Source organism: Bufo bufo, chromosome 6 (assembly GCF_905171765.1).
Source record: "Bufo bufo chromosome 6, aBufBuf1.1, whole genome shotgun sequence".
NCBI lineage: Eukaryota > Metazoa > Chordata > Amphibia > Anura > Bufonidae > Bufo > Bufo bufo.
This window is the reverse complement of record NC_053394.1, coordinates 401,966,610-401,986,481: the sequence shown is the minus strand read 5'-3', so window position 1 is coordinate 401,986,481 and position 19,872 is coordinate 401,966,610. Positions and strand designations below refer to the sequence as shown.

The 19,872-nt window shown below is 49.2% G+C and overlaps 1 protein-coding gene across 1 annotated transcript in view; it reads right to left on the bottom strand.

The window, feature by feature from the left end:
* Positions 1-19,872, bottom strand: part of LOC121004463 (gastrula zinc finger protein XlCGF26.1-like) — a 33,045-nt gene that overhangs the window by 10,335 nt on the left and 2,838 nt on the right. Inside the window, exon 2 of the mRNA XM_040436694.1 lies at positions 6-185. Within this exon, the coding sequence (XP_040292628.1) occupies positions 6-185 (180 nt within the window). The remainder of the gene's footprint in view (positions 1-5; positions 186-19,872) is intronic.

The window sequence follows — 19,872 nt, the reverse complement described above, 5'->3', positions numbered from 1 at the left end:
GTCACCTCTCCAGTCAGCAGCTCAATTATCTTGTGGGTGAGTTCTAGGATCTTCTCTGTATTGATTTCCTCATGTATCAGGGGTTGAGGTTGAGGCCCCATGATTGGGCTCAGAATTCTTCCCCATCCTTCAGACACAGGGTCCTGACAGAGCTCACCAGAGGTCTTCTTCACTACTGTGTAGTCCTGGTTATGGAGAGACACAGTAATAAATATCACTCCATACATTTCCAGAGACCCTCACCTCTCCAGTCATGTCCATCTGTAACATAGATAAGATGATGTAATGTGACATCATCAGAATCTCTCACCTCTCCAGTAAGCCAGAAGAGGATTTCTAGGGTGAGATTTATTATACACTCTGCCATCTTGTCCCTGTCCCTGTCCATCCTTGATGCGTCAATCAGGAGAAGGATCTCATATAGAAGATATCCACTCTGCAGATCCTTTATTGTAGGAACCTTAATGAAAATTCTGTGAAATTATGTAAAAATCCCATGTAAAATACAATTACTGGAGGTAATAAGAGGAGATATCAGAGGAGATAGTACTTTGAATACATGCTTCCATGTGCTTTCCGCATCTATATGTCCATTACGCAATAGATAGAGCATGTGCTATACTTTTCTGCAAAGTGCAGACTAATTGAAGTTGAGTCTGCAATAAAATGGCACATATGTTTGTGGGCATTTTGCAGATCCGTAGTTAACAGGAGTTAATAGCAAATATAGAAAGTATTGTAGATATTCAGTAATACGAGGAACTCAAGGTGGAAACATCCGCAATCAACGGAACCTGGTAATGGTCAATGTGTCTACATCTCAGGACTCCACAATAAAGCCTCATTGACACGCAATGTTTTGGTCAGTGATTATGAGCCAAAACCAGGATTGAAGCCTCCACAGACATAAGGTAATAAGGGAAGGATCTGCACCTGTTCTGTGTTTAAAGCCGTGCCTGGTTTTGGCTCAAAATCACTGATGGAAATCACTGACCGAACACTGACATGTGAATGAGGCATAACTTGGGCTGATGGCCCCTTTCTTGACCTGTTCATACATACTGGTATCAGTTCTGTGACCAATGGTGTCACTGCAGCGATGTGAAAAGACTGAAGGGATCCATGGAAGGATCGGGGCATTTCACACACTTGACTGACCATTTTTTTTTATGCTGGGAAATCCAATCACATAAACTATGGCAAAAAAAATGTAATGCTCCGCTTACAGGCAGGGAGAGTGTAGGTTGATAGGGATAGCCCCCAATGTGCCTATAAACGGATGTGAATTTATTCATTTTTATTTTCATCAATCTTGTCCGGTCCCTCTGATAAGCACAGAATTGGTATCCTGGGAATAACAGACTGATCACCATCTTGGATAGCCCAAGCCTTCATCCTAAGTGCTACCATTCACCAGGAGAACCTGAAGTGATCTCATTGTTTACTTGTTACCCTCACCGCCATTCCATCAACAGTATCATGAGTAACCGCGGTGCGGTAACCTTTTTGCATGTGCCTTTTCCCAAGTACCTAAGTCCTGTTGAGTCATACGTCTCCCAAAAGTAATATTTTTTATTATTAATTATCTATATTTGTTTATATGTTTGTGGGTATACTTTTTAAATGCAATATTAAAAGTGACGTTTTAAGGGTATTTAAACTAGCTTCAGTGATATATATACAAAAAATGTAAGCCAGAAAATGTATCCACTGAGGGGGGAAATGGACGTGACTTCATAGGAAAGGGCACGCGGGTTAAGAGGCACGGTTTTTCACCATAGTTTCGGCATTTAATTCTATTGCAAAGTAAGCCAATAACTAGGTGGTGTAAGGTTAGACTAGACCGTGTAAAGCAATGTTCCTCACCTCCAGTCCTCAGGGCCTACCTGCCAGTCATGACTTGAGAATATCCCACAGAATGAATACCTGTGGTACGTCCTGATTAGGGATGAGCAAACCCGAACTGTATATTTTCGTAAAAGTTCGGGTTCGGTGTCCGGCGCTTTCTTGGCGCTTTTTGAAAGGCTGAAAAGCAGCCAATCAACAAGCGTCATACTACTTGCCCCAAGAGGCCATCACAGCCATGCCTACTATTGGCATGGCTGTGATTGGCCAGTGCAGCATGTGACCCAGCCTCTATATAAGCTTGGGTCACGTAGCGCTGCACGTCACTCTGCTGATACAAGTGTAGGGAGAGGTTGCAGCTGCGACGTTAGGGCGAGATTAGGCAGATTAACTCCTCCAAAAGACTTCATTCAGTGATCGATCTACAGCTGTGGATCATTGAAGTGCTGATATTCAATTGCTCAGTGTTTTTAGGGTGCCCAGAGCGTTTTTCAGTCACTTTTTTCTGGGGTGATCGGCGGCCATTTTGTGGCTTGCTTGTGCGCCAGCACAAGCTGCCACCAAGTACATTTAACCATCAATAGTGTGGTTATTTTTTGCTATATCCTACATCAGGGTCAAGCTTTCATCAAGTGCATTTAACCATCAATAGTGTGGTTATTTTTTGGACATATACTACATCAGGGGCAAGTTGAGCCTGTCACCCAGCGCCTAAAAAATAGGCCTCACATTTATATTCATCCAAATCTGTACTGTTTTAGCTGGTCAAGTTATTTGTAGTGACCGTAAAAGCACACTTTTTGTTCTGGGTTGAAAAACAATTCCCAAATTTGCAATTCTCAAAATTAGTGGTTTCTGCTGTATCAGGCCTACTTTAAATCTATCCCTAAAAGGGTATATTAGATTCAAGGTGCTGATAGGGTCATTCTCAAGAACTTCACACACACGCTACCGTGCAGATACAAGTCTAATTCTGTGATTAAACGTATACCTGTCACCCAGCGCCTAAAAAATAGGCCTCACATTTATATTCATCCAAATCTGTCATTACTGCTTTAGCTGGTCAAGTTATTTTTAGTTACCATCAAAGCACAGTTTTTGTTCTGGGTTGAAAAACAATTCCCAAATTTGCAATTCTCAAAATTAGTGGTTTCTGCTGTATCAGGCCTACTTTAAATCTATCCCTAAAAGGGTATATTAGATTCAAGGTGCTGATAGGGTAATTCTCAAAAACTTAACACACACACTACAGTGCAGATCCAAGTCTAATTCTGTGATTAAACGTATACCTGTCACCCAGCGCCTAAAAAATAGGCCTCACATTTATATTCAGCTAAATCTGTCATTACTGGTGTGCGTGTATTAGTGTAATACGGTACCTAAATAGATAGCCAGATAGACTTAGTGTTAGGTGTCTGTAAAAAAAGGCCTGAATTTTAATTCAATACATTGGCCCGAATAATATTTTTCTTATTGTGGTGAACGGTAACAATGAGGAAAACATCTAGTAAGGGACGCGGACGTGGACATGGTCGTGGTGGTGTTAGTGGACCCTCTGGTGCTGGGAGAGGACGTGGCCGTTCTGCCACAGCCACACGTCCTAGTGTACCAACTACCTCAGGTCCCAGTAGCCGCCAGAATTTACAGCCATATTTGGTGGGGCCCAATGTCGTTCTAAGGATTGTAAGGCCTGAGCAGGTACAGGCATTAGTCAATTGGGTGGCCGACAGTGGATCCAGCACATTCACATTATCTCCCACCCAGTCTTCTGCAGAAAGCGCACAGATGGCGCATGAAAACCAAGCCCATCAGTCTGTCACATCACCCCCATGCATATCAGGGAAACTGTCTGAGCCTCAAGTTATGCAGCAGTCTCTTATGCTGTTTGAAGACTCTGCTGCCAGGGTTTCCCAAGGGCATCCACCTAGCCCTTCCCCAGGGGTGGATGAGATAGAATGCACTAACGCACAACCACTTATGTTTCCTGATGATGAGGACATGGGAATACCACCTCAGCACGTCACTGATGATGACGAAACACAGGTGCCAACTGCTGCGTCTTTCTGGAGTGTGCAGACTGAACAGGAGGTCAGGGATCAAGACTGGGTGGAAGACGATTCAGGGGACGATGAGGTCCTAGACCCCACATGGAATGAAGGTCGTGCCACTGACTTTCACAGTTCGGAGGAAGAGGCAGTGGTGAGACCGAGCCAACAGCGTAGCAAAAGACAAAGAGGGAGCAGTGGGCAAAAGCAGAACACCCGCCGCCAAGAGACTCCGCCTGCTACTGACCGCCGCCATCTGGGACCGAGCACCCCAAAGGCAGCTTCAAGGAGTTCCCTGGCATGGCACTTCTTCAAACAATGTGCTGACGACAAGACCTGAGTGGTTTGCACGCTGTGCCATCAGAGCCTGAAGCGAGGCATTAACGTTCTGAACCTTAGCACAACCTGCATGACCAGGCACCTGCATGCAAAGCATGAACTGCAGTGGAGTAAACACCTTAAAAACAAGGAAGTCACTCAGGCTCCTCCTGCTACCTCTTCTGCTGCTGCCGCCTCGGCCTCTTCTGCTGCTGCCGCCGCCTCGGCCTCTTCCTCCGCCTCTGGAGGAACGTTGGCACCTGCCGCCCAGCAAACATGGGATGTACCACCAACACCACCACCTGCGTCACCAAGCATCTCAACCATGTCACACGGCAGCGTTCAGCTCTCCATCTCACAAACATTTGAGAGAAAGCGTAAATTCCCACCTAGCCACCCTCGATCCCTGGCCCTGAATGCCAGAATTTCTAAACTACTGGCCTATGAAATGCTGTCATTTAGGCTGGTGGACACAGACAGCTTCAAACAGCTCATGTCGCTTGCTGTCCCACAGTATGTTGTTCCCAGCCGCCACTACTTCTCCAAGAGAGCCGTGCCTTCCCTGCACAACCAAGTATCCAATAAAATCAAGTGTGCACTGCGCAACGCCATCTGTGGCAAGGTCCACCTAACCACAGATACGTGGACCAGTAAGCACGGCCAGGGACGCTATATCTCCCTAACTGCACACTGGGTAAATGTAGTGGCGGCTGGGCCCCAGGCGGAGAGCTGTTTGGCGCACGTCCTTCCGTCGCCAAGGATCGCAGGGCAACATTCTTTGCCTCCTGTCTCCTACTCCTCCTACTCAGCTTCCTCCTCCTCTTCTTCCACCTGCTCATCCAGTCAGCCACACACCTTCACCACCAACTTCAGCACAGCCCGGGGTAAACGTCAGCAGGCCGTTCTGAAACTCATATGTTTGGGGGACAGGCCCCACACCGCACAGGAGTTGTGGCGGGGAATAGAACAACTGACCGACGAGTGGTTGCTGCCGGTGAGCCTCAAGCCTGGCCTGGTGGTGTGCGATAATGGGCGAAATCTCGTTGCAGCTCTGGGACTAGCCGGTTTGATGCTCATCCCTTGCCTGGCGCATGTGCTGAATTTGGTGGTGCAGAAGTTCATTCACAACTACCCCGACATGTCAGAGCTGCTGCATAAAGTGCGGGCCGTCTGTTCGCGCTTCCGGCGTTCACATCCTGCCGCTGCTCGCCTGTCTGCGCTACAGCGTAACTTCGGCCTTCCCGCTCACCGCCTCATATGCGACGTGCCCACCAGGTGGAACTCCACCTTGCACATGCTGGACAGACTGTGCGAGCAGCAGCAGGCCATAGTGGAGTTTCAGCTGCAGCACGCACGGGTCAGTCGCACTGCGGAACAGCACCACTTCACCACCAATGACTGGGCCTCCATGCGAGACCTGTATGCCCTGTTGCGCTGTTTCGAGTACTCCACCAACATGGCCAGTGGCGATGACGCCGTTATCAGCGTTACAATACCACTTCTATGTCTCCTTGAGAAAACACTTAGGGCGATGATGGAAGAGGACGTGGCCCAGGAGGAGGAGGAGGAGGAAGAGGTGTCATTTTTTTGGCACTTTCAGGCCAGTCTCTTCGAAGTGACTCAGAGGGAGGTTTTTTGCAACAGCAGAGGCCAGGTACAAATGTGGCCAGACAGGGCCCACTACTGGAGGACGAGGAGGACGAGGATGAGGAGGAGGTGGAGGAGGATGAGGATGAAGCAGGTTCACAGCGGGCTGGCACCCAACGCAGCTCGGGCCCATCACTGGTGCGTGGCTGGGGGGAAACGCAGGACGATGACAATACGCCTCCCACAGAGGACAGCTTGTCCTTACCTCTGGGCAGCCTGGCACACATGAGCGACTACATGCTGCAGTGCCTGCGCAACGACAGCAGAGTTGACCACATTTTAACGTGTGCAGACTACTGGGTTGCCACCCTGCTGGATCCACGGTACAAAGACAATGTGCCCACCTTACTTCATGCACTGGAGCGTGATAGTAAGATGCGCGAGTACAAGCGCACGTTGGTAGACGCGCTACTGAGAGCATTCCCAAATGTCACAGGGGAACAAGTGGAAGGCAGAGGAGGAGCAAGAGGTCACCAACGCAGCTGTGTCACGGCCAGCTCCTCTGAGGGCAGGGTTAGCATGGCAGAGATGTGGAAAAGTTTTGTCACCACGCCACAGCTAACTGCACCACCACCTGATACGGAACATGTTAGCAGGAGGCAACATTTCAATAACATGGTGGAACAGTACCTGTGCACACCCCTCCACGTACTGACTGATGGTTCGGCCCCATTCAACTTCTGGGTCTCCAAATTGTTGTTATGGTCTTACCTTCCTGCTGTTCTCCTTCGTTTGACATGTGCTGGCGGCCATCTTGGTTTCTGGGTTTCTTGTAGCCTTCCACCCTGCGGCTCCTCCTTCCCACTGGGAGGAGCTGGATGCCTAGCTCATATATATAGGAGGTCTGTGGCTTCAGTTCCTTGCTTGGTCCTCTTGTGTTCACATGCTTCTAAGACTGCTGCTGCTTCTGGTTCCTGATCCTGGCTTCGTCTGACTACCCTGCTGGTTCCTGATCCTGGCTTCGTCTGACTACCCTGCTGGTTCCTGATCCTGGCTTCGTCTGACTACCCTTCTGGTTCCTGACCTCTGGCTTCGCAAAGACTCTGCTCGGTTTCACCATCCGTTTGGACTTTTGCTTTACAGCTTTATTTTCAATAAAGCCTTCTTATTTTCACTTATCTCTTGTTGTACGTCTGGTTCATGGTTCCGTGACATTAGGACCAAGCCATGAATTCTGACGGTACAGGGCCATCCTCGCTACCCACGCTGGTTGCCAGACTTGATCAGCAGGATCACCTGTTGGGTCGGTTCGCTGTGGCGTTGCAAACCCTGCTTGAACGCACGGCTCATTTCGCTCCCGTTTCCGATGGGTCGGTTGTCGCTCCTGGGCTCGCTCCTACTGCCGCTCCGGTTGTTGCGCCAGAGTCTACCCCGACACCTGTTGTTGCGCCTGCGGTGTTTCGGGGTATGACCGGTTCTGCCCCTCTTCCACAGCGCTTTGGGGGAGAGCCAACTCAGTGCCGAGGTTTCCTTAACCAGGTGGGCATTTATTTCGAGTTGCGTTGTTCACACTTGCGTTGTTCTTTTCCGGCATAGAGTTCCGTCACAGGGGCTCTATACCGGAAAAGAACTGATCAGGTATGTCCCCATGCATTCTGAATGGAGATTAATCCGTTCAGTTTGCATCAGGATGTCTTCAGTTCAGTCGTTTTGACTGATCAGGCAAAAGGGAAAACCGTAGCATGCTACGGTTTTATCTCCGGCTAAAAAAACTGAAGACTTGCCTGAATGCCGGATCCGGCATTTTTTCCCATAGGAATGTATTAGTGCCGGATCCGGCATTCAGAATACCGGAATGCCGGATTCATCCTTCCGGTATGTGCATGCGCAGACTGAAAAAAGGTGAAAAAATAAATGCCGGATCCGTTTTTGCCGGATGACACCGGAAAGACGGATCCGGCATTTCAATGCATTTTTTCGACTGATCAGGCATTTTTAAGACTGATCAGGATCCTGATCAGTCTTACTAATGCCATCAGTTGGCATACATTTTGCCTGATCCGGCAGGCAGTTCCGGCGACGGAACTGCTTGCCGGATCTCTCTGCCGCAAGTGTGAAAGTAGCCTTATTCTGACACTAGGGCTGGGTTCACATCCTATTTTTTCCATCCATTTAATGTATACCAAAAATATATGCGTTAACAGATGCCTCAGACTGATGCCGTACAGTGGCGTCCGTTCACCCTACAGTTTCATGGTAAAAAAACATATACGTTGACGTAGGCATTTTTTACTTGACTCTGCAGGATACAAAAACGTGGAGTGCTGCACATTTGTATACATCAAACCGATAGGAAAAACGTAATGTGAACACACATTGGGGGGGAGGGGGGCGTACTAAATTTTGCTGTGGGGCCCAGTCAGTTCTAGCTACATCACTGCACATCTCCTTCTCTCCTCCAGGCCTGGCCCACTTCTGCAGCGGGCCGCCGTAGAGAAGGAGCGCAGGGAGCTGCGGTTAGTGAATGACAGGACCACCAGCTCCCCTGCAATGATAGGTATGTGAGGGGGCCACTGGGGGGTCATTCATCACACTGTGAGGGCCCCTTACACAGTATAATGACTCCCAGTGCCCCCCCGGTTGTTGCGCCAGAGTCTACCCCGACACCTGTTGTTGCGCCTGCGGTGTTTCGGGGTATGACCGGTTCTGCCCCTCTTCCACAGCGCTTTGGGGGAGAGCCAACTCAGTGCCGAGGTTTCCTTAACCAGGTGGGCATTTATTTCGAGTTGCTGCCACATGCCTTTCCTACTGAGAGATCAAAGGTGGGCTTCTTGATCTCGCTGCTCTCGGACAAGGCCTTGGGAGAACAACAATCCGGTGGTTGCCGAGTTTTCCGGTTTTGTTGCTTCTCTTCGGAAGGTATTCGATGTGCCGGCTCGTGCTGCCTCTGCTGCGAAGCTCCTTATGTCCATCAGACAGGGTTCACGATCCGTAGCTGAATACGCCAATGAGTTTCGTACCCTGGCAGCAGAGGTGGGCTGGAATAATGAGGCTCTGGTCGCTGCTTTCTCTCATGGTCTCTCGGATGCAGGGCCGGCGTCATAACCCGGCATCCCCGGGCAAGTGCCGGGGCCCAATGCTCCTGGGGGGGCCCACTGAGCTGCTATGAGCACTTCCATCAATACAGATGGGAGCTCTGACTGCTGTCATTTCACATATGCAGTACCCCTTTGGTGGGCCCTCTGAGCTGCAGAGACTCAGGACACGCCCCCTCTACACAGGACACAGAGAGACCGCAGGGCTGGAGCTGGAGCAGAGAAGTGTGAACACAGTCTGTGAGTGAGTCTGCACTGTGACTGGCTCTTGTCTTGGCTGCTTCATTCTATTTAGTTGTGTTACTGTTTCATTAAGCTGTTTGTCTCCATTACCCCTGCCCCCCCCCCCCCCATCCTGTCCTATCTCATCCTCATGGAGCCCCTGCTGTCTCCTTTCCTCCCTCATGTATCCAGGGCTCCTGTCCCACCCTCCTATCTCCTATTGCTGCCCTGCACAGACCTCCTGCCACTACTTGTATGAATCCCCCTCAGAGCCCCTTCCACCTACTTGCTGTGTCCACCCCTCCTGTCCATCCAGGGCCCTTGTCTCACTCCTCTGCCTCTCATTATGGTGGCATCTGAACCGCATTCACCATAAGGACCTTCTAACGTCACAGGGTCATGTGACTGTGCCCCCCACCCCATACTGTGCCCCCCACCCCGTACTGTGCTCCCCACCCCGTACTGTGCCCCTTTATACCCTGCATTGTGCCCTCCTACCACACCCTGTGCAGTGCCCATAGTCATTCCCTGTACTGTGCCCTCTTATACCCTTTTATCCGGTCACTGTATGGTGGTTTTATCACTATATGGCGGTGTTATCACTATATGGCGGTGTTATCACTATATGGCGGTGGTATCCAATAACTGCATGGCCATAACTGTATCCCTTTCCCTGCCCACACCACTTTTTTTAGACCTGGCATGAGCGGGAAAAGATGCAGATTGCGGTGTTAAGGACCTTTGCGCCACATCTGTGTCAGAAATACGCCTAATATAGACGTATTTCTATATAATAAATGACCCCCTAATTGTATTATTATTCGGGGGTAGGGCTAATATCTTTATATTATATAGATTCTAGTGTATTATACTGTGCCCTGTATTTCCCAGTAGAAAATGATCCTTGGGAAGCACAGTCCTCATCCCAGACCACCAGGACCAGGTAGCGCTCTGTCAGTACATGGCGGCCTCCCCTCTCCGCCACGCTGCTCCGCTGTGTACTGGTGCTTAGGGTACTTTCACACTTGCGTTGTTCTTTTCCGGCATAGAGTTCCGTCACAGGGGCTCTATACCGGAAAAGAACTGATCAGGTATGTCCCCATGCATTCTGAATGGAGATTAATCCGTTCAGTTTGCATCAGGATGTCTTCAGTTCAGTCGTTTTGACTGATCAGGCAAAAGAGAAAACCGTAGCATGCTACGGTTTTATCTCCGGCTAAAAAAACTGAAGACTTGCCTGAATGCCGGATCCGGCATTTTTTCCCATAGGAATGTATTAGTGCCGGATCCGGCATTCAGAATACCGGAATGCCGGATTCATCCTTCCGGTATGTGCATGCGCAGACTGAAAAAAGGTGAAAAAATAAATGCCAGATCCGTTTTTGCCGGATGACACCGGAAAGACGGATCCGGCATTTCAATGCATTTTTTCGACTGATCAGGCATTTTTAAGACTGATCAGGATCCTGATCAGTCTTACTAATGCCATCAGTTGGCATACATTTTGCCTGATCCGGCAGGCAGTTCCGGCGACGGAACTGCTTGCCGGATCTCTCTGCCGCAAGTGTGAAAGTAGCCTTATTCTGACACTAGGGCTGGGTTCACATCCTATTTTTTCCATCCATTTAATGTATACCAAAAATATATGCGTTAACAGATGCCTCAGACTGATGCCGTACAGTGGCGTCCGTTCACCCTACAGTTTCATGGTAAAAAAACATATACGTTGACGTAGGCATTTTTTACTTGACTCTGCAGGATACAAAAACGTGGAGTGCTGCACATTTGTATACATCAAACCGATAGGAAAAACGTAATGTGAACACACATTGGGGGGGAGGGGGGCGTACTAAATTTTGCTGTGGGGCCCAGTCAGTTCTAGCTACATCACTGCACATCTCCTTCTCTCCTCCAGGCCTGGCCCACTTCTGCAGCGGGCCGCCGTAGAGAAGGAGCGCAGGGAGCTGCGGTTAGTGAATGACAGGACCACCAGCTCCCCTGCAATGATAGGTATGTGAGGGGGCCACTGGGGGGTCATTCATCACACTGTGAGGGCCCCTTACACAGTATAATGACTCCCAGTGCCCCCCCATTTAGTATAATGATCCCCATTGACCCTCCATTTAGCATAATGACCACCAGAGCCCCCATTAAATATAATAACCCCTTGTGCCCCCTCCATACAGTATAACCCCCAGTGTGGGGGCGACTGGGGGTCATTATTCTGAATGGAGGGTCACTGTGGGGTCATTATACTGTGAGGGCCCTTTACATAGTATAATGACCCCCAGTGTCCCCCATTTAGTATAATGATCACCAATGACCCTACATTCAGTATAATCACCCCCAGAGCCCCCTCCATACAGTGTTCCCCCAGTGTGGGGGCTACTGGGCGTCATTATTCTAAATGGGGGCGACTGGGGGTTATTATTCTGAATGCAGGGCCACAGGTGGTCATTATACAGTGGGGGGGGGATTGGGGGTTCATTATACTGTGTGAAGGGCCACTAGTAGTCATTATACTGTGTGAAGGGCCACTAATAGTCATTATACTGTATAGGGGCCACTGGGGGTCATTATACCGTGTAGGAGCCACAGGGGGACATGTCAATGTAAAAAAATGCCTCATGGGGGCCCACTGGGATTTATCGCCCAAGGGCCCACATGAACCTGGAGCCGGCCCTGCTCGGATGCCTTGAAGGATGAGGTTGCAGCTAAGGACCTACCAGTTGAGCTCGAGTCTCTTATTTCTTTCCTGATTTTGATTGACACCAGACTCTGGGAGAGACCTTCCTTTAAGGAGAACCTGCGGAGGTCTTCTAACAGATTGGTGCCTACGTTTGCTGTCCCACCCGTGCCTCCCTCTCCTCCCACGCCTCCTGGGGATGACTTGTCTGGGGGTGAACCCATGCAGCTGGGGTTTGCTCGCCTGTCCGAGGGGGAGAGGGCACTCTGGAGACGCGAGGGCCGATGCATGTACTGTGGTCTCGGTGGGCATTTTCGGTTGGCATGTCCGAACCGTCCGGGAAAACGCTCGTACCTGAGATCCTGTCGGGGGCAGATCTTGGGTGGAGTCTCCTCGTCCCCGGTTTCCCGTGTTGACAAACCACTGATCACTGTTGTCCTCTCCTGGGTCGGGGGCTCGGTGACGACCCAGGCGTTGGTGGACTCTGGTGCTGGTGGTTTGTTCATTGATAGTGTGTTCGCTGCCGCCAATTCCATTCCTCTGCAGGCTCGAGGTTCCCCACTGGCTCTTGAGGCGATAGACGGCAGACCCCTTCTGCCGCCACACGTGACTCATGAGACCCTTCCAGTGGGGATAGCCATTGGTGCCGTTCACAGAGAGTCGGTCTGCCTCCAGGTTATTTCGTCTCCACACTACTCGGTGGTCTTGGGGTACCCCTGGCTCCAGAAGCATAATCCGACTTTCGATTGGAGATCGGTCGAGATCCTCTCGTGGTCACCGCAGTGTGGGGCTAGTTGCATCCATGGGTCTGTCAAGTTGCTGTGTACTTCCTCGGACTCTCTGTTGCCTCCTGAATACGAGGAGTACCGGGATGTATTCGATAAGGTGCGCGCGGTTGCCCTACCTCCGCACCGCCCATACGATTGTGCCATAGAGTTACAATCTGGTGCCGTTCCTCCTCGTGGCAAAGTCTATCCACTGTCGGTAGCGGAGAATGAGGCCATGGAAGAGTACGTGAGGGAGGCGCTTTCACGCGGACACATTCGCAAATCTTCGTCCCCGGCAGGGGCTGGATTTTTCTTTGTGAAAAAGAAGGGCGGTGAGTTGAGGCCTTGCATCGATTACAGGGGTCTCAATCGCATCACGATCAAGAACGCTTACCCGATACCCTTGATTTCCGAGCTGTTCGATCGCCTTAAAGGGGCCACGGTCTTTACCAAACTCGACCTGAGGGCGGCATATAACCTGGTAAGGATCAAGGCGGGCGATGAGTGGAAGACCGCGTTTAACACCAGGACCGGTCATTATGAATCCTTGGTTATGCCCTTTGGGTTGTGCAATGCGCCCGCAGTCTTTCAGGAATTCATCAACGATGTTTTCCGTGACCTGTTGCAGCAGTGTGTGGTGGTCTATTTGGATGACATCTTGGTATATTCTGAATCCATGGAGGCCCACATTCTGGATGTCAGACGAGTGTTGCAACGGTTACGAGAGAACAAGCTGTTCGGTAAGCTTGAGAAATGCGAATTTCACCGATCCCAGGTAACCTTCTTAGGTTACATCATTTCCGCTGAGGGGTTCTCCATGGATCCTGAGAAGGTTTCGGCTGTCTTACAGTGGCCCCAGCCCAGTGGTCTTCGTTCCCTGCAGCGCTTTTTGGGCTTCGCCAATTAATATCGGAAGTTCATCAGGGACTTTTCCATGCTGGCCAAGCCTCTCACGGATCTGACCAGGAAGGGCAGTAATTCCCAGGTCTGGCCGCTCGAGGCCATCCGAGCTTTTGAGGCCCTAAAGTCCGCCTTTGTGTCGGCTCCGATTCTGTCGCATCCCAACCCTGGGTTGCCCTTTGTCCTCGAGGTGGACGCGTCTGAGACGGGAGTAGGCGCCCTTCTGTCTCAGCGTAGAACACCAGAGGGTCCTCTGCTTCCCTGTGGGTTTTACTCCCGGAAACTGTCTTCCGCGGAGTGCAACTATCAGATTGGTGACAGGGAGTTATTGGCCATCGTGCAGGCCCTTAAAGAATGGAGGCACTTGCTCGAGGGTTCGGTGGTTCCGGTTCTCATCCTGACGGACAACAAGAATCTGACCTACCTTTCTGAGGCCAAGAGATTGACACCACGTCAGGCCAGATGGGCTCTGTTCTTGTCACGTTTTAATTACGTGGTCTCCTACCTACCCGGTTCCAAGAACATCAGGGCGGATGCCCTATCACGGCAGTACTCCGAGCTGTCCAGGGAGGAGTCGATTCCAACTTCGGTCATACCTCCGAATCAGATCCTGGCCGCCATTCGCACCAGCCTGACCTCTCCCCTGGGTGAGCAGATTTTGGCGGCTCAATCTGGTGCTCCCTCTGGGAGACCCAACGGCAGATGTTTTGTGCCTGAGGAGTTGCGCACTCGGTTGTTGCGAACCTACCATAACTCCAAGACCGCGGGGCATCCTGGAAAGAATCAGCTGTCCTGGGCTGTTTCACGTCTGTTTTGGTTGCCTTCCCTACGTTCCGACATCGCCGCATATGTAGCGGCATGCTCCGTTTGTGCCCAGAGTAAGTCCCCTCGGCACCTTCCGTTGGGCCTTCTGCAACCCATAGCCACCGGGGAGTGCCCATGGTCACACCTGGGGATGGATTTTATTGTGGACCTCCCTGCATCCCGATGCCATACGGTCATTCTCATGATTGTGGATCGGTTTTCCAAAATGTGCCACTGTGTTCCTCTCAAGAAGTTACCCTCTGCACAAGAGTTGGCCACGATTTTTGCCAGGGAGGTCTTCCGGTTGCACGGTTTTCCCAAGGAGATTGTGTCAGATCGGGGGAGTCAGTTTGTGTCCAGGTTCTGGCGCGCCTTTTGCTCCCAGTTGGGGATTCATCTCTCCTTCTCCTCGGCCTACCACCCTCAGTCCAATGGGGCCGCAGAACGATCCAATCAGGCCTTGGAGCAATTCCTTCGTTGCTATGTCTCCGATCACCAAGACAATTGGGTTGACCTCCTGCCTTGGGCTGAGTTTGCCAGGAACACGGCGGTGAACTCTTCCTCTGGGACGTCTCCCTTCATGGCCAATTATGGGTTCCAGAGAATTGTAATTGTATATATGTGGGTGGGTGGCTCACACCTAATAGCTATAATGGGTGCTACTAGCTCAAAATTGGGCGCCCGATCCCAAAGTAATAAAACTTGAAATAGAAAAAAGAGGGAGCGAGCACTCACAACATCTGTGTCATATGGAGATAATTTTTACTTGAACCAAGTGAGGTTGTAACAATAATATTAAAACATTTTCACAATAAAATACAATACACTTAAAATTACTATAGTATGGTACCAATTTGATTAACAACACTGTAGTCGGGGTGAAAAATTCTGTGGCTGCACTCCGTGACACTTGTAGAATAATGTCATATGTAAATGGGATGGATAAAACGTCTATGGGACACTTTTTGTCAGCTTGTCACCGATGTAAGCAAACACCGTATAAATAGTTCCTGCAGAAAGTTCCACTCCTATCAGGAAAATAGAGGCAAAGTCCCAGACTTTTTCAGTTCCTACCTGGTTCCTTATTGATATATCCCGTTATGTGGCGTCTCCTCGAGGCAAGCGGTGCCGGCCGTCTGAGCGTCCTCCGCCGCAAGTCTCAGGCGGGTGACGTCACAGTATCGCGGGATCCGGCAGGTAGGATTCTGAACAGCAATGTACGCTGAAAGCTGTGTCTGTATAGGCTTTGCTGGAAGTTTATTCGTGCATGGCCATGCAATCCGTAGGGGGAATCCGGTGTAATAGGTGGGCGCTTTTCCTTCTCCTTTACCAGACGCGTTTCGGGGCGTCTACACCCCTTCCTCAGTGGTCAAAGCGCCATCAATCATTCTCCACCTTTTATAGTCTCTATGGTGATCCACAAAAACAGGAACAGGAATCCGGATCATCTTAGAACAAAAACTGCCATTGCGGTTTTAAGTGTGCGGTATTCGTGCGGTTTTTCAGCAACCATTGCGTTTTTTGTTGCAAATGCCACTCACATATTCTAGTAGACTACCCGACTCAGTATTTAAAATAAAAAATGGTGATTTAAGATACAATATTAAAATTATAATATTTTAATCTACATAAAAATTGTTAAGATCATAAATATACTTACATACATACTAACCCTTTCTCTATACACTAATAAGTATCGGCTGATATATCTGGAGACATTGATTCATAAATATATTAAATACAAAAATATAAAATTCATAGGAATATAGAATATACAAAATATATAGGGGGGGATTTGTAAGACAATTTCTGCCAATGAAATAAGTGTAGAAAGTGAGGTTCAGAAGTCATGGATGCCGGTCTCCTCCCGGACGGGGGGCCCCAGAGCCAGGAAGGCTAAACATGGGATCTCCCATCAGAGAGGGGAACAGCATCCTATAAAAAACCGAAGATCTCCAGGTCCGAATTCAGGCCTGCTGGTAATAGGCAACCAAATTCATAAATATGTTTTGATTCGGCTCTGGACATCCTCCTAATATAATCACCCCCTCTCCAATGTCTATCGATTTTTTCCAGGGCCACAAAAAACAATTTCGATGGATCCCTGTTATGTACTTCATCGTAGTGTTTGGAGAGGGAGTGTTTCAGATAGCCCTTTTTGATATTTGATACGTGTTCACTTATTCTAACTTTCAATAATCTTTTTGTTCTGCCAATGTATTGGCGCTTGCATGGACACTGTATCAAATAGATAACTCCAGATGAGTTACAAGTGAGGCAATTATTAATTTCCCAAACAAAGGAGTTATGTGCTGAGTTTACTCTGGTAATTTTTCTTTCTAGTAGGCTCATCCTGCACCCCATACATCTCCCGCACTTATAGAAACCTTTTAGATTCATATAGGATCCTAGATTGGTAATTGTGGGTCCTTTTTCTTTTTCTTTTGCTGACGGGGCTATTTTAAGTTTTAAATTTGGGGCTTTTGTATATATTATTTTTGGTATATTTGGTAGTAACGGGCCTATCACTCTATCACTCGCTACATGATGCCAATGTTTAAATATGATATTTTTTATCTTTTTGTAATCACTACTAAAGGGTAGGATTATTTTAATTTCACTCTTGGGGTCCTCAGTTGTCTCAGTTGTTGTTTTTTCTTTGAAAAAGGACTTCCTATCCAATTTTCTCACCTTATTTAAGGAATCGTCCAGAACCATTACTGGATATTTCTTATCCAGGAATTGCGATTTCATTCTAACTGCCTCTTCCTCGAATTTTTCAGATTCAGTACAATTTCTCTTAATTCTCCGGAATTGGCCTAATGGAACATTTAGTAGCCACCTGGGTAGGTGGCAACTATCAAAAAGAATGAAACCATTCTTCGCAGTTGGTTTTTGGTATGTACTGCAAGAATAATGATCACCTGTCTTTTTTATTAAGAGATCCAAAAATTCAGTTTCTTCCCTGATATTAGACGTGAAAATTAGGTGGTGTAGACGCCCCGAAACGCGTCTGGTAAAGGAGAAGGAAAAGCGCCCACCTATTACACCGGATTCCCCCTACGGATTGCATGGCCATGCACGAATAAACTTCCAGCAAAGCCTATACAGACACAGCTTTCAGCGTACATTGCTGTTCAGAATCCTACCTGCCGGATCCCGCGATACTGTGACGTCACCCGCCTGAGACTTGCGGCGGAGGACGCTCAGACGGCCGGCACCGCTTGCCTCGAGGAGACGCCACATAACGGGATATATCAATAAGGAACCAGGTAGGAACTGAAAAAGTCTGGGACTTTGCCTCTATTTTCCTGATAGGAGTGGAACTTTCTGCAGGAACTATTTATACGGTGTTTGCTTACATCGGTGACAAGCTGACAAAAAGTGTCCCATAGACGTTTTATCCATCCCATTTACATATGACATTATTCTACAAGTGTTACGGAGTGCAGCCACAGAATTTTTCACCCCGACTACAGTGTTGTTAATCAAATTGGTACCATACTATAGTAATTTTAAGTGTATTGTATTTTATTGTGAAAATGTTTTAATATTATTGTTACAACCTCACTTGGTTCAAGTAAAAATTATCTCCATATGACACAGATGTTGTGAGTGCTCGCTCCCTCTTTTTTCTTTTTTCTATTTCAATTATGGGTTCCAACCTGCCGTGTTACCGGAGGTATTCTCTCCCCAGGATATTCCGGCTGTGGAGGATCACCTTTCCGTCCTACGTGCTTCTTGGGTACAGATCCAGAGGTCCCTTGAGGTCTCTGCGCAGCGCCAGAGACTCCAGGCTGATCGCAGACGAGCGCCTGCTCCTTCCTACCAGGTCGGAGACCATGTATGGTTGTCCACCCGCAACCTCAACCTTCGAGTGCCCACTCCCAAGCTGGCGCCTCGCTTTGTTGGTCCCTTCCGAGTGCTTCGCAGGGTAAACCCGGTAGCCTATGCCCTTGCGCTTCCTCCTGGCATGCGGATCTCCAACGTGTTTCATGTCTCCCTGTTGAAGCCACTGGTGTGTAATCGTTTCACTTCCTCGGTTCCTCGGCCTCGTCCGGTCCAAGTGGGCAATCGTGAGGAATATGAGGTGAGCAATATCCTGGACTCACGCCTGGTCCGCGGTCGGTTGCAGTTTTTGGTCCATTGGTGTGGTTATGGTCCAGAGGAGCGTTCCTGGGTTCCCTCCGCAGATGTCCATGCTCCTGCCTTGCTCCGAGCCTTCCACGCACGCTTCCCTCAGAAACCGTTTTGTGCTCCGCGGAGGAGGGGCCCTTGAGGGGGAGGTACTGTCATGGTCTTACCTTCCTGCTGTTCTCCTTCGTTTGACATGTGCTGGCGGCCATCTTGGTTTCTGGGTTTCTTGTAGCCTTCCACCCTGCGGCTCCTCCTTCCCACTGGGAGGAGCTGGATGCCTAGCTCATATATATAGGAGGTCTGTGGCTTCAGTTCCTTGCTTGGTCCTCTTGTGTTCACATGCTTCTAAGACTGCTGCTGCTTCTGGTTCCTGATCCTGGCTTCGTCTGACTACCCTGCTGGTTCCTGATCCTGGCTTCGTCTGACTACCCTGCTGGTTCCTGATCCTGGCTTCGTCTGACTACCCTTCTGGTTCCTGACCTCTGGCTTCGCAAAGACTCTGCTCGGTTTCACCATCCGTTTGGACTTTTGCTTTACAGCTTTATTTTCAATAAAGCCTTCTTATTTTCACTTATCTCTTGTTGTACGTCTGGTTCATGGTTCCGTGACAATTGTCCACGTGGCCAGAGCTAGCCTTTTATGCCTTGGAGGTGCTGGCCTGCCCGGCGGCCAGCGTTTTGTCTGAACGTGTATTCAGCACGGCAGGGGGCGTCATTACAGACAAACGCAGCCGCCTGTCTACAGCCAATGTGGACAAGCTGACGTTCATAAAAATGAACCAGGCATGGATCCCACAGGACCTGTCCATCCCTTGTGCAGATTAGACATTAACTACCTCCCCTTAACAATAAATTATTGTACTCCAGGGCACTTCCTCATTCAATCCTATTTTTATTTTCATTTTACTATTATATTGCGGGGCAACCCAAAGTTGAATGAACCTCTCCTCTGTCTGGGTGCCAGGGCCTAAAAATATCTGACAGTGGCCTGTTCCAGTGGTGGGTGACATGAAGCCTGATTCTCTGCTATGACATGAAGACTGATTCTCTGCTGACATGAAGCCTGAATCTCTGTTATGGGACCTCTCTCCTCTGCCTGGGTGCCGGGGCCTAAATATGTGACAATGGACTGTTCCAGTGGTGGGTGACGTGAAGCCTGATTCTCTGCTATGACATGAAGACTGATTCTCTGCTGACATTTCGCCTGAATCTCTGTTATGGGACCTCTCTCCTCTGCCTGGGTGCCTGGGCCTAAATATGTGACAGTGGCCTGTTCCAGTGGTGGGTGACGTGAAGCCTGATTCTCTGCTATGACATGTAGACTGATTCTCTGCTGACATGAAGCCTGAATCTCTGTTATGGGACCTCTCTCCTCTGCCTGGGTGCCGGGGCCTAAAAATATCTGACAGTGGCCTGTTCCAGTGGTGGGTGACGTAAAGCCTGATTCTCTGCTAGGACATGCAGACT